The sequence below is a fragment of the Chelonia mydas genome, chromosome 24 (assembly GCF_015237465.2).
Source record: "Chelonia mydas isolate rCheMyd1 chromosome 24, rCheMyd1.pri.v2, whole genome shotgun sequence".
NCBI lineage: Eukaryota > Metazoa > Chordata > Testudines > Cheloniidae > Chelonia > Chelonia mydas.
In genome coordinates, this window is record NC_051264.2 from 8,693,282 (window position 1) to 8,706,819 (window position 13,538).

General features: G+C 45.9%; 2 protein-coding genes across 43 annotated transcripts in view; one reads left to right on the forward strand and one right to left on the reverse strand.

Moving 5' to 3' along the window:
* Positions 1 to 226: 226 nt before the first annotated feature.
* On the forward strand, positions 227 to 6,831 carry PSMB4 (proteasome 20S subunit beta 4). Of its 2 annotated transcripts, XM_037883110.2 has the most exons (8): positions 227 to 322; positions 404 to 431; positions 1,051 to 1,257; positions 3,563 to 3,709; positions 4,751 to 4,832; positions 5,048 to 5,164; positions 5,988 to 6,076; positions 6,676 to 6,831. In XM_037883110.2, the coding sequence occupies exons 1-8, from the start codon at positions 286 to 288 to the stop codon at positions 6,686 to 6,688; spliced, it is 720 nt and encodes a 239-aa protein (XP_037739038.1). In that variant the 5' UTR covers positions 227 to 285; the 3' UTR covers positions 6,689 to 6,831. The 2 variants fall into 2 exon arrangements, with proteins under 2 accessions (XP_037739038.1, XP_037739037.1); XM_037883109.2 differs by having other exon boundaries at positions 256 to 431.
* A 3,767-nt stretch (positions 6,832 to 10,598) lies between these two features.
* POGZ (pogo transposable element derived with ZNF domain) overlaps positions 10,599 to 13,538 on the reverse strand; it is a 59,145-nt gene continuing 56,205 nt past the window's right edge. For all 41 annotated transcript variants that reach the window (XM_007068117.4, XM_043535490.1, XM_007068116.4 and 38 more), the window contains one exon: positions 10,599 to 13,457. In XM_007068117.4, coding sequence (XP_007068179.1) covers positions 11,888 to 13,457 — 1,570 coding nt within the window. In that variant the 3' untranslated portion in view covers positions 10,599 to 11,887. The remainder of the gene's footprint in view (positions 13,458 to 13,538) is intronic.

Here is a 13,538-nt window from a genome sequence, read left to right on the forward strand (position 1 = left end):
CATAGCGCTGAATGGGGGCAGGTCACAGCTCCAAGCGTCGCTGTTTCAGGGCGGTTATTGCTATCAGGGCCTCGCTCAAGGTGGTTGCACCCATAGGCCCTCGGAGGAGGAGCTGGGAGCCGGTCCCCACCCACGCCGCACCCAAGATGGCGCCCTATGGGACTCGCCTGGTTTCTGTAGGGGCCACGCTCAAGATGGCTGCGCCCGGCGTACGGCGCGCGGGAGGGGACAGTGACTGCTGCGCCTGCGCGTTGCACAGACTCAGTCCGCGCCGGAGTGACTAAGATGGAAGCCGGGGGGATGCGGCTGCCGCTGCCGTTCTGGGCCGGGGGCCCGGCCCCGGGGGAGCTGTGCAGCCTGCCCTGCCCCAGCGCGGCCGGCCCGGGCCTGGAGCTCCTGGCCGGGGCCGGGGGCCCCCTCACGCGGACCCAGTGAGTGACCGGGAGCCGCTTTCGGTTCGGGCCGCGGCCCCATGCGGGGCGGGGGGAGCGGAGCCGGGGGGGGCGCGGGGCTGAGAGAGGTGGGGGCCTGGCTGGGGGGAGGGGAGGGGAGGGCTGGGCTGGGGGAGGGGGAGGGGAGGACAAGGGCCTGGGGGGAGACTGGGGAGGGCCTGGGGAAGGGGACGGCGGCTGGGCGAACCCCACCCGCGTGGCCCTGTGGGGAAGGGAGAGATTTGGGGGAGATGGCTGAAAGCCTGGCAGACCCAGGTGAATTGCTTTCTTTTGCTAAGGAGGGGACAACGCTGGGGTCTTCCGGGAAAGGGGTGAACAGCGTTGCCCCCCCCCCCCCCGGGTCCCTGGAGGCTGGTGTTTCCACAGCCCCTATTGTACGTGCCTGTGCTGCCCTGCCATCGTGCTCTGTGACCCATTGATCCCCATGTAATCAGCAGCCCCTGGCCCAACCCCCATTGGCTGTTGGGTTCATTTGGAGCAGAATTACAGTCTGTATCCGCGAGTCAGGCTCGGGAGAGGAGTAAGGGCCGTTAGAAGAGTAATGCTGCTGTTGGCTGTCCAACGTGGGGAGTGCTGATGGTTTTGCTTGTCTCCCCAGGAATCCCATGGTGACAGGCACCTCGGTGCTGGGAGTGAAGTTTGACGGTGGTGTGATCATCGCTGCAGACATGCTGGGCTCCTACGGCTCTCTGGCCCGGTTTCGTAACATTTCCAGGATCATGAAAGTGAATGATAACACTGTGCTCGGCGCATCTGGGGACTACGCTGATTTCCAGTACCTCAAGCAGGTTATTGACCAGATGGTGTAAGTATTTCTCCTCTGCTGAGCCATGGAAACAAGCCTTCCCTCTCTGCATTAGAGGGAGCCCCATTTCCCAGGCAGAGCAAGCTTGCACTGTTCTGCCTATGCTGTGGATACCTAGACTTGGCTTCGCTGGACTTTACTGTAGTAAATAACAGAATGATCAGATACATAGATGAACACAATATGTTGGGGAAGATTTAATCAACACACCTTTTGTAAAGGGAAATCATGCCTCGCCAATTCATTAGCATTCTTGCACCCCCCACATTCCCACCCCCACCCCTCGCACCAAATGGGAGCTCCTGCACCCCCCCCCATTCCCACCTGCACCCCTCGCACCAAATGGGAGTTGCACAGGTAAGCGCTCCACACCCAAACCTCCTGCCCCAACCCTGAGCCCCCTCCCTCATTCTAGCTCCTGGCCAGACCCTACACCCCAACCCCTAGCCTGCTCCTTCACCCCCAGCCCTGTGCTCAGTGCATTCCCACCCTCAGCTCAGTGCAGAGAGAGAGGAAGAGAATGGGCTGTAACCAGGGAGAAGGTAGGTGCCCACTCTGTGTGGGCAGGGCTGGGATCCCAGACCGGCAGCGGACTGAGCGGGGCTGGCAGGAGCCGGTGGACGGAATCCCAGACCGGGAGCGGGCTGAGCCGCTCAGCCCACTGCTGGTCTGGGGTTCTGGCTGCCGGCCCCTTGCCAGCCGGGGTCCCGGCCGCAGGCCCAGCTCAGCCTGCGGCTGGCCTCGGTGAACGGAACCCCAGGCCGGCAGCGGGCTGAGCGGGCCGGTGGCGCAAGATCAGCATTTTAATTTAATTTTAAATGAAGCGTCTTAAACATTTTGAAAACTTTGTTTACTTTACATACAACTTTACATAGTTACTTTACTTTACTTTACATAGTTTAGTTATAATAATATATAGACTTATAGAGAGAGACCTTCTAAAAAGCGTTAAAATGTATTACTGGCACGTGAAACCTTAATGTGAATAAATGAAGACTCGGCGCACCACTTCTGAAAGGTTGCCGACCCCTGGGATAGATAAGACAGAAAATATCATAATGCCAATATATAAATCGTGGTACGCCCACATCTTGAATACTGCATGCAGTTCTGGTTGCTCCATCTCAAAAAAGATATGAGAATTGGAAAAAGTACAGAGAAGGGCAACAAAAATAATTAGGAGCAGGGAACTGCTTCCTTAGGAGGAGAGATTAAAAAGACTGGGGCTGTTCACCATGGGAAAGAGATGACTGAGGGGGAATATGCTAGAGTTCTGTCAAATCATAAATGGTGTGAAGAAAATGAATAGGGAAGTGTTATTTACCCTTTCACATAAAACAAGAACTAGGGGTCTTCCAATGAAAATAATAGGCTGTAGGCTTAAAAGCAAAAGGAAGAACTTCTTCACACAACGCACAGTAAACTTGCGGATCTTGTCAGGGATTGTTGTGAAGACTAAAAGTACAACTAGAATCAAAGCAGAATTAGATAAGTTGATAGCTATTAACCAAGGTGGTCAGGGATGCAACCCCATGCTCTGGGTGTACCTAAAACTTTTGACAGCCAGAAGCTGGGATGGTCGATGGGTCACTCGATAACTGCCCTGTTCTGTTCATTCCCTCTGAAGCATCTGGCACTGACCCCTGTTGCAAGACAGGATACTGGGCTAGATGGAGCATTGGTCTGACCCAGTATGCCCGTTCTTATGCTCTCTAGGGTTTGCCAGTCTAGCATCTTTCATTAACACTAAAACAAAATATTTTAAATGAAAGTAACACAAATACCCCAAACTAGTGTTTACAAAATGAATTAGCTCCAGAGATGCTAAAACCCGGTGTGTCATTTTAAGTGTGAGCTCTTTGTCCATCTGTCCCTAAGAGTGCAAACTTGTCTCCATCCCATAAGGTCCCACCACTACCACTCCTACTTAGCTGGTTTTGAGCATGCAGACTAGCTGGAGGTTAATACAGGGCTATTGATTCTTGATCCGCAGTCTCCTTCACCCCAAGAAGGAAATCGCAATTTCTGTACTACAAATCACTCCTCACAGGCCCTTTGTTGGAGATTCACTGGACCTATCAACAGGTCTCTCCAGTTACCCTTCATTTACTTTAGATCTATGGCTGATGAGCTGTAAGAATGCAGAGATGTGTTTTTGCTTTAACAGCCTGTGAGGATTTAGTATATAGGGCATATTGTCTTATTGCTAGCCTGGCTGGCAGGGGTGGGGGCTGTGGTTAAATCTAAATAATGTCCAATGGTTGGTAGGTTTTTCTAAGTTGTCTAAAACTCTTCTCTAAACTAGAATTGATGAGGAGCTGTTGGGAGATGGTCACAGTTACAGTCCAAAGGCCATTCACTCCTGGCTGACCCGAGCCATGTACAGCCGGAGATCCAAGATGAATCCACTCTGGAATACTGTTGTTATTGGAGGCTTTTACAATGGGGAGAGGTGAGTCCTGCACAAACCATGTGGGATGTGTAGCGTTACTTCTCTGCTACATGCCCACTTCAGGGACTTGATCCACTCACCGCACGATAGAAATTGGTGTCATTTATAGTCCCTGGTAGAATAAAGCTCAGGGCTTGATTTAAGCAAGGACAAACAGTAAATCTGAAAGATCTAAAAATGTTTGTAAAGCATAGGAAAGGGCTTTCAATGTGGTCTTAGCCGATCAAACTTTTGTTACTAGCTAATCTGAGGTTTTGGGGCATTAATTTTCTGCCTCTTTCAGGTCAGACTCTATCTTGTCTTGTATCATGGTGCATAGATCTATTTTTCCTTTCCATTGCAGATTTTCAGTACTGGGGCACACGACTGCCTATATAATGTGCATATGCAGTTGTTGCAACTGACTGTGTAATTGCTTCCCCTGTGTGTGCGCAGGTGAGGCCTGCCTTTTGATACACAGTTGCATGCTCCTGCCATTGTGGCCCTTGATGTCCCATAGATCAAATGCACTTCCCCTCCTTGGGCACTCATTTTACAGCCTTCTCCTTGCTTCTTCTCAGGGACAGCCTGTCTAGGAGAGAGAGCTCCCGTTCCACACTTACTGATGGCTTTTTTTCTAAACCACTTCACAGAGGAGCTGACCCTCAGTCTAGCAGCACACATCCCGCTCTAATGCAGTCTGCTACAGAGGGCAATACTAGAGGGTATTTTAAAAAGAGTAAGCCGTGTACCTGAAGGCTAGAAAATACCCTGATCCCAAGCTGTTCTTTTGAGTAGTAGACTGGAAGTTTGTTCGATGCTTGCCCTCGAAAGAACTATCTGTTAAAACATGAGCCCCTGAACTTTCCTTCCTTTGGTTGCCTGTGTGCCCAGAGTATCAGCTGGACTTCACCTTTTTCTTGGCTAGCCTGAGGGGTGTTTGCTTTGTCAACTTGTGCTGGAGTTTCCTTTGTAAGCTGGTTACACCACCAGGAATTGTCCCAGATGCTGATGTTTCTTCTGTGCAACCAGGAATGAAAATCTCCGTCATTCTGTGTTCAGTTTTCTAGGGTACGTTGACATGTTGGGTGTTGCCTATGAAGACCCTACGCTCGCTACTGGCTATGGAGCTTACCTAGCTCAGGTAAGTGCTGGTAGAACATGGACTGGGAACTGTAGAGAGAAGCAGCACAGGTTAGTGGCAAGAGCAGGGACGTGTGAGTCAGAGGCTTGAGTTCTCTGCTAATGACGTGCTGTGACTAGTGCATGCTGCTCTCTTGCTTTAACTGCAACTTCAGCCTCGTGGAACTGAGTTGTTATGGAAGATGCTTTATTTATTTATTTATTTATTAAATGCAGCCATTAATGAGAGAAGTCTTAGAGAAGAAACCCGTCCTGACGAAGGACGAGGCCCGGGACCTGATTGAGCGCTGCATGAAAATCCTGTACTACAGAGATGCCAGATCATTTAACAGAGCAAGTATCCTACCTTGGTGTTTCCTGGTCATCCTGCAGGAACTACAGAACCTGTTGTGCTGGCTCAACTGACATGCAGAGTGTAGCCTCGAAGTTTGTGTGATTCATCTTCAGTCATGATACTCTGCTGTCTTATAGCAACTTCCTTCCCCTGACTTCAGAGTGGTTTAGAGCTGCTAAGCCTCACAGCACCTTTGTGAGGTAGTGAAATGGGGAGCATATTTGTCTGAGATGTGACTTGCCCACGTCACGGGTTGTTGGCAAAGGTGGGAAGAGAGCTCAGTCCTTGTTCCCGGCTCTAATCGTGGAAATCCAGCTTTTCAAGACTTGCAGTGGCTCCTCCATCCCTAGCAACAGCAAAATGCAGTTTGCCAACTACCAGACAGAACTGGCAAAGAAACTGAGTCTCACGTTTCTGTAAGGATATTTAAGTAGGCAAAATACACCAAATTAGCTGACCTTTCTCTGAACATTTGGGATCTGGGAATTGACGTTGGTGCTTAGAGTGGGTAGCTCCTGCTAACTGACTTCAGATAAGGAGTGTCAGGGCTCAGACTTTTGGTTATAATCTAGTCCTTCAGTTAGCTGTGCGTGACCTCTGCTTTTGCTGGGCGAAAGGTAAAGCACTAGGTGAAGGTAATTGAATGTGACGCTAACTGAGTCGTTATACTAAAGCAAATTTCTTCAGTGAAAGATGAACTTCAGTTATTCATTTTTTGGTCGCAAACTATCATTTACTCAATGTCAAAGCACTTGCAATCTCAGATTTCATTTGCATTAGTTAGGGTTTACTGTAAATTCTAATTGTTGATCTCCTCCTTAGTACGAACTTGCCATAGTGACCGAGAAAGGAGTTGAAGTGGAAGGACCTCTGTCCGTAGAAACCAACTGGGACATAGCACATCTGATCCGGTAACTTGCCAAAAGTTGTACACTTCACTCAAACTGACAAATGTCTTGTAACTGAAGGCCATCTTCTGCCCTCAAGCTTCTAACTGCCATGGGAGTTGAGCCTCCTTCTGGCCCCCGTGGCGGGGGGGGGTTTGTAGATTGCCTTTTTTTTTTTTTTTTTAAAGTTGTGTTGCTCTGCTATTGGAACAATATTTCTGCTTGGTGTCATAGCTTGGAAGAAACTGGGGGCATGAATGCATAGTTCTGGCCAGAAGGGGGAAAGCATTTATTCTAGAAAACTCTTTTCTGCACCAAGGGACAGCTTCTAAGGTATTTGAGGTTGGCTAAATCTTGCATCTGGTTGCTGTTTCTGTGGCCAGGATATGAAGCCATTACTAGACAAAGGTTCCTAGGGAAGAGGGAAGAGATCTGCTGCTGACTTACCTGTTCACCAGTTTTCCACTTGTCTTGGGCAACTGCCTTTTATCAAGCACTGTGTGTAACACCTAAAATACCCAAATCTGTCTTTCACGCTTATTGATGTTGACTCTAGTTTGTGTGCACTTCTTGTGTAACTGACTTGTCTTCAAACAACCTGACCTTTTAAAATCTCTTTACAGTGGCTTTGAATGAAATCTGAAGAATTGCTTGAGCCTGGTGCATCCATATCGCCTTTCATATGCACAGTGTAAATCAGTTATTTCTACCAGAGCTTAGCGCTCTGAGCAACCCTGAGTTATACAAGTTTTGTAAATGAAATAAACATGTTGAAACAAGTTTACGTGTTTTAAGCTTGAAAACGTACTCTGCGTGGGACATCTAAAACTGGAGGTGTACCAGAAGAAAGTCTCTCATGTTTAGCTTTACTGAACAAGAAGCAAAGGGTCAGAGTATTTGAGGTTCACAGGGAGTCAGATGTTCCTCTGAGAAATTAACTACTTTCAATGATTGGTGCAGATGTATATGAGCCTCTTCTGGAAGAGGCCAGGATTTAATGGAGCATCCAGTTTGTGCTGGTAAACTTACCTTTCACAATTGTCAGGGGCCTGGCCATGACTTCAGCGTCATTGATAGAAGGCTGTACCTGTTCTATCCTATAAGCATAGCACATTTATAAGACATTCCCTTAGTCATAGGTGCAGCGTAGGCGCTATATAGACCCTCTAATGCAGAAACAGATGAGGGATGGACAACAGTGGGGGTCTCCTACTCTACACACCCCTTACCGGCCTTTAAGTCTAGCAGTTGGACATCTTGTCTCGCACTCGTCCTGCTTCTGTCAGTACAAGCCCCATACTACTCCCTCTATGCTTAGAAAGCACTTTCATCTAGTGATCCAGCTATACATACAGATTAACTTAAAATAGTACAAACACTTCTGGAAATAGGTCATGGAATGTACCCAGCTCCCAGGGAGACTGTTCAGGGATGTTACCTAAAACGTCTTAAATTGTGGGCATGTTTACCATGCTCACATCAGGGAATACTGTAAGCAGGCAACTATATTCTGCGTCCATTTAAGTTCCTTGTAGAGGGCATTGCACTAATCCAAGGACAGAAATCTTTCCAAGCCATCACATTTGGAATATCCAGGAGCAGTGGAAGACTGGAGTTGCAAACTTGAATTGAGGTAGGCAGACCTGCTGCTGCCCTTTCAGTGACTGACAGCGTGGTTCAAGGTGGGTGACCGAAGTTTGCTTTACGGGGTCCTGTACTGGCTGAGCAGGATGCTTTTAATTGTAGAGGGTCTGTGCTTAGATGGAGACATGCTGAAGGCAAAGGCTTCAGGTTAGTGTAATGCATGTGAAAATATTACTTACCTGCCAAGTTCATCTGCCCTTGCAACAGGAACCCCCTTCATTTCAGATAGATGAGTTCACAGTTGCCTCATCTGTTTTGCTCTGGAGCTGCTGATCTCCAGCGTTTCCTGCTTATTTACTATGGAACTAGGTTTGATGATATCCTATTCCAGTATCTGGCAATTCAGTTACATGATTTAACACCATGAGGTGATACAGAGCAAAACCTCACTGTTACATCACTTATTCCCAAGCCTGGTCATTCTAACCAAAAAGTGCAGTGTTCTCCCTTTCCTGCCCACCATTCTCCACAAGAGTTTAGCAGCTGTAATGAGATCTTATTACTAGGCCAGCATTGCACTTACACAACTTGTTACATGCTAACAGCTGAAGTATTAATAAAAACTGACACTTGGGAAAATAAAACTGTTTTGAGATGCAGTCTCTTTGCTTCCCGTGTGCTCAGTTTTGCAACTTATTATGTAAGCACTCTGCAAAGCGTTAGTGTAGCATCAGTTTGGAATGACTTGGCATGACTGTAAGCCTGGCAAAATTAAGAGCTACATGGTTGTAGGCATGAACAGCCTTTCAGTTTATCTTGAAGCTGAACTGAAATGCATTTCAGAAAAATGTCAACAGTCATTTAATAGAGGTGCACGCTTAGAGTTGTGACAACTACTCAAACAACATGGGCAGCCCAACAGCCTGGAATACCAACAACTGATGGAGAAAACGGGCCATGAATTTGTATCATGATAGGTAGCTTTTAGCTCACCTTTTAATCCAATCCCAGGTGCAATGAAAACACAATTTTTAATAACACCATATAGATACTAAGGTCAGAAGGGACCATTATGATCATCTAGTCCGACCTCCTGCACAACGCAGGCCACAGAATCTCACCCACCCACTCCTCCGAAAAACCTCTCACCTATGTCTGAGCTATTGAAGTCCTCAACTCGTGGTTTAAAGACTTCAAGGAGCAGAGAATCCTCCAGCAAGTGACCCGTGCCCCATGCTACAGAAGAAGGCGAAAAACCTCCAGGGCCTCTTCCAATCTGCCCTGGAGGAAAATGGAGCAAGTGCTAAATGACATCAGCTAAGTAATAACACAGGGCTCCAACCTTTCCTCACAAGTAATTCCAGAAGGGAAAAACATCCATGGGACCATCAGTTTCATTGTTGACTACTGTGCCTATTGCCCCCCTATTTAAGCACTACCCAGGAAAATTAGACTTGCAAAGACCACTCACAAGTGAGTGTTTTATGAGCAGGCTTGTATTTAAAGCATATTAAGTAATCCAATGTCCTTGTCCTGAAAGGCAGATACTTCATATCTTCTCCATGGTGCAGACTGGAAAAACTTGATACCAAGAGGTTACGGATTTCAACTTTTCAAACAGGTGCTTTAAGTTGAACAGGGATTTGGATGCCTAACTTTAGACTCCTGTGACTTGGCCAGGGCTACATAATATCAACGCGGAGTCAGGATTAGAACTTAAGTTGCTGGCTCCCAAGCCTGCGCTCTGGTCACAGACCTAATGCTTTACTGACCATTTGTAAACAGTAAAAACAAACTACCTTTGCTATTTAGCTTATAGATGTCTTAAGAAACAAAAAGATATTACCTCCAAAGAGTTAAAATACCAGTTCATTCAGTTAAATAGATGGTCTGACACATTTATACTTTCACAAATGATTATGTATATGGCTGGTCTTCGACAGTCTTACAGCTCTTACCATTCACTGGTTTAACCAGAGGTCCTGCTTACATCAAATTCTAAAAGGACTTGGATGAAGCCCTTGAAAGAGAACCTCACCTCAACAGTGATTACAGTGAAGGAACTTAAACCATTTGAAATTAGGAGTTTTAAAGAGTTCTGTAATCAAATGGCCTCATCATAATAGTAGGTGACACAGTAGGATACAACTTGGTATGAACATCATACAAAAAACTGCCCATAGCACACATGCTCTTAAGACAATCGTACAAGCACTTAGAGATAAGATGCCTCCACTTTTTTGGAATCCCAGGTTGTGTGTCTAGCCAGCTAATACATTAGGAGGATAGTAAAGAATGCAGCTACATGTAGCTAAAATACTGAATAGTCTGCTTAAACCGGGCCATCTCTTTGCAATTGATTTAGCCTTGAAATTATAATATATGACTGCTGCTTAAGTTTCATTTGAAAAGGGTGCATTTACCAGCACCTATGAGGTAAAAACTTAACTTTAAGCTGTAGTTTAAGAATGCAGAGGTTGCCAAATAAAGATGAAATGCAATATATTTATACAGTACAATATAAATATGTATTTATGCTTTTCAGACTTTTTTTTAAAACCCCTTGAAGTCAGGACAACAGGCTGTCCCACTTAACCTACTATAGTTAATATATGGCAGTTAGGGGCCAAACTCTGCTAAAGTCACATTGATTTTATGGAGGGTTGCACAGGTACAAGTGAGGGCAGAATCAGGCTCTAAGTGTTAACTACATGTAAAGCCATTTCATTACTATCCCATCTCTGGCTTTTTTCCAGACACACTGAGCTACTGAGTCCCTTCCCAAGCAGGGGATTTGTGTACAAACTGAATCAAATCAGGAATTGGTCATGTCAAAGAAAAAACTTCATCAGCTTCACATTTTTTGCAGAGTTCAGAGGAGCAAGAGAATTAATTTAGGATAATATGTACTTTTCTATCAAAGTCACAAGAGTTAAATAGTTCTCCATAATAAAAACACATATTTATAAATCCATTTCCCTGGTTTTATTAAATGTTCCACTTATGTACACTTTAAAGATGAACCATTTACAGGTCTGCACATGCTGCCTCCTGCTTTCCTTGGGTAATAGGGAAGGTTCTCAAAAACCTCTACGGAAACAGAAAGGTGCAGGTGCTTCTGATTTTTGTATGTCAAAATGCTTTCAGTTTATACCATAATACATACAATTAAAAAACCCTCAAACATGCAAATTGTAGAAAAATTTAAGCTGGCAGTGAAAAATAAAAACAAACGTCTTCCTTTTGTGCACATCACAGTTTGTTTCATTAAATCAGATTTTCTAATTCTAAGGAACGTAGTGTCTGATGCCACTGGTTAAAGCAGATTTATCAACTACTAGTAGTTTAAAAAGGTCGTTTAATGGTCCATATAGTTTTAGCTCCCATCTATTGTACAGGAAGATCAAGACAGGCTTGTCTTGTCTCTTCCGTCATGTACCCTCTGTCAGTAATTCTTTGGAGCAAGGTGGGTGGGTATCAGATGGTTTCCTGGGTGGAGGAATGAAACCATCACACACAGTGTCCTCCAGTTGTCATGAAGTCTACTCAAAAACGAGAGGCTGGCTTTAACACTGTACCTAACTCCCTAAACGTAGATCTCAGTTCAACCCCAGTTCAAATACTAATGGCTCCTAAGAACCGTTGCTGGCATTGAACAGGCAAAATTCTATCGCTTGTGTTTTACCCTGTGTCAAGATTCACAAGCAAAGTCATTGCTCTTCTTTTCTTTTTTAAAAAAGAAACAAAAACCCAAATCTTAATGGCCAATAATAGAAGGTTTCACACATTAAAGCAATAATTCAATCTAAAGTTACTACAGAAACCTAAATCTCTGGGTCAAGTGTTTAAAAAAAAAAAAAAAAATCTGTGTTAAGACAACCAAAAGATTTATATACTGGTTCATTAGCTACATTTTTTTTTCCTTTCTTTAGAAATGGTCACATTGACGATGTAGTATAATTCAAAACATTTTTGCACAATAAAACAGAAAACTATGATACAGTGAGGTAAAGAAAACGCAAAAATATTCACCCACAATATAGCTTCAGAAAATACCAACACAGTGATTTCTTTTTTTTCTTTTTAAAAAAAAAAGCACAAAACTTATAAATGAACAGCATAAATGGCTATTAATCTGAGTGATCACCTACAAATTTCCTAATCCCACAAATCCACAGGGAAGTGTAATGGTCTCATCCAACATTTATTTAAAAAATAACCCTTTCTGGATCATGATTCTCAGATTAGTGCTCAGATTTCCATCAGATCCAAATCAGCATCTTCAAAGCCATAGAAGGATTCAGTCTCGCTTTCCCCTTCAAAGAGCTGGTGGAGGATTTCTGGGTCTGTAGATTCTTCGGCACGGGTCCTGTCCTGGAATCCAACTTCTTCGTCCTGCAGCTCATCGCTCAGCTTCAGCTGCTCCTCCAGAGAGGCAATCAGCTCCTCCTGCATGTCGGCATTGCGTGTGGGAGAGTTGGCCGTGCCATCGGGGCCCGGCAGCACGCTAGCCACCAGGAAGGACTGCTGCACGAGTTCAGGACAGTCGCCAATGACCTCCAGAACCTCTGCCAGCCAGCATAAAACCAGCTGGAGGAGAATGTCCGAGTCGCATGTGGAGTCCGCCATTTCCTTGGCTTGCTCTTTCCACTTTTTATGCAAGAAGTTTTTCACAGTCCTTTTTATACACACATCTAGGGGTTGGATTTTGGAGCTGCAGCCAGCAGGGACTACGGCTGGCAGAGTGCTGGATGCATTCAGTAAGGAAAGTACCTCTTCAGACAGATGTGTTCGGTGGCAATCCAGCACCAGCATGCCCTTGCTGTTCTGGCACTCTGTGTGCTTCTGCCACACTCTAGAAGACCACACCTCCATGATTTCGTCATCGCTGTACCCATTCTCCTTTGCTTCCAATATAATAGACTCCGGCACGTTGGCAGGCTGCTCTACATGACCCCTGTAGAACACCAGAGTTGGCAGAATGCTGCCATCAGCTAAGATAGCGAGGACAACGTCGCACCAGGGCTCCCCAGTCCCCACTGTCTGCAATGCATTCTCTTTCCTGTCGTCGCTGCTCAGTACCTCCACATCAAGGAAAAGAGAGATCTCGTCAATGGCTGCGATCATGGAGAGCGGCAGGTCCTGGGTGTGGATCTGCCGTTGCACAAACTCAATGAAGCAGCTGGCATTTTCGTCTACGTCTTTGGGGAGAGGGTGAGCCACTGCTCTGCGGGTGTGCAGGCTGAGGTTGTGCCTGAGCATGAACCTCACCGCCCATTCGTAGGAGATCTTGAAGCCTCCCTCAAGGGACCGGCCAATCTTGGTTGCCTTCTGAAAGAGAGTCTCCTCGTTCACAGGCAGCTGCTGCTCTCTTTGTGTGAGGACCCACTCTGCTAGCTTCTCTTCAGCCTCTAAGCTGAGGTACTTGCCCTCTGACAAAGATGCTAAGTTGTCTTCTTGGAAAGCTTGAAACCTTCGCAACCAGCGCCTGATACGCCTCTGAGGATTCCTGAAGTGCTCTGCTGCCTGTTCAGTGTTGCAGCACAAGGCAAACAGTACGACACGAAGCTTTTTCACGGACAGTTGTTCCTTTTTGCTTACAGGTTCGGGCTCTTTTGCTGGCTGTTCTTCTTCTTGATCATCAATATTTAAGCACTCTTCCTCCTGACTAACTGCAGGTCTCTTATATGCCTCTAGCACTGCTTCAGGCTCCAACTCATCCTTCTCAGCTAACAAAGGCTTTGTTTTCACAGTAGCAGCTTTACTTGGGGGATAGGTGGAGTATATATTCTTCATGCTTCCGTCATGAGGCTGGCTGTGCCTTGAAGGGAGAGAACACAGAGAACCAGCTTAAAACAAGAAAAACAAAAACAGGGAACAAAAACTAGAAGAGTATTTGGCA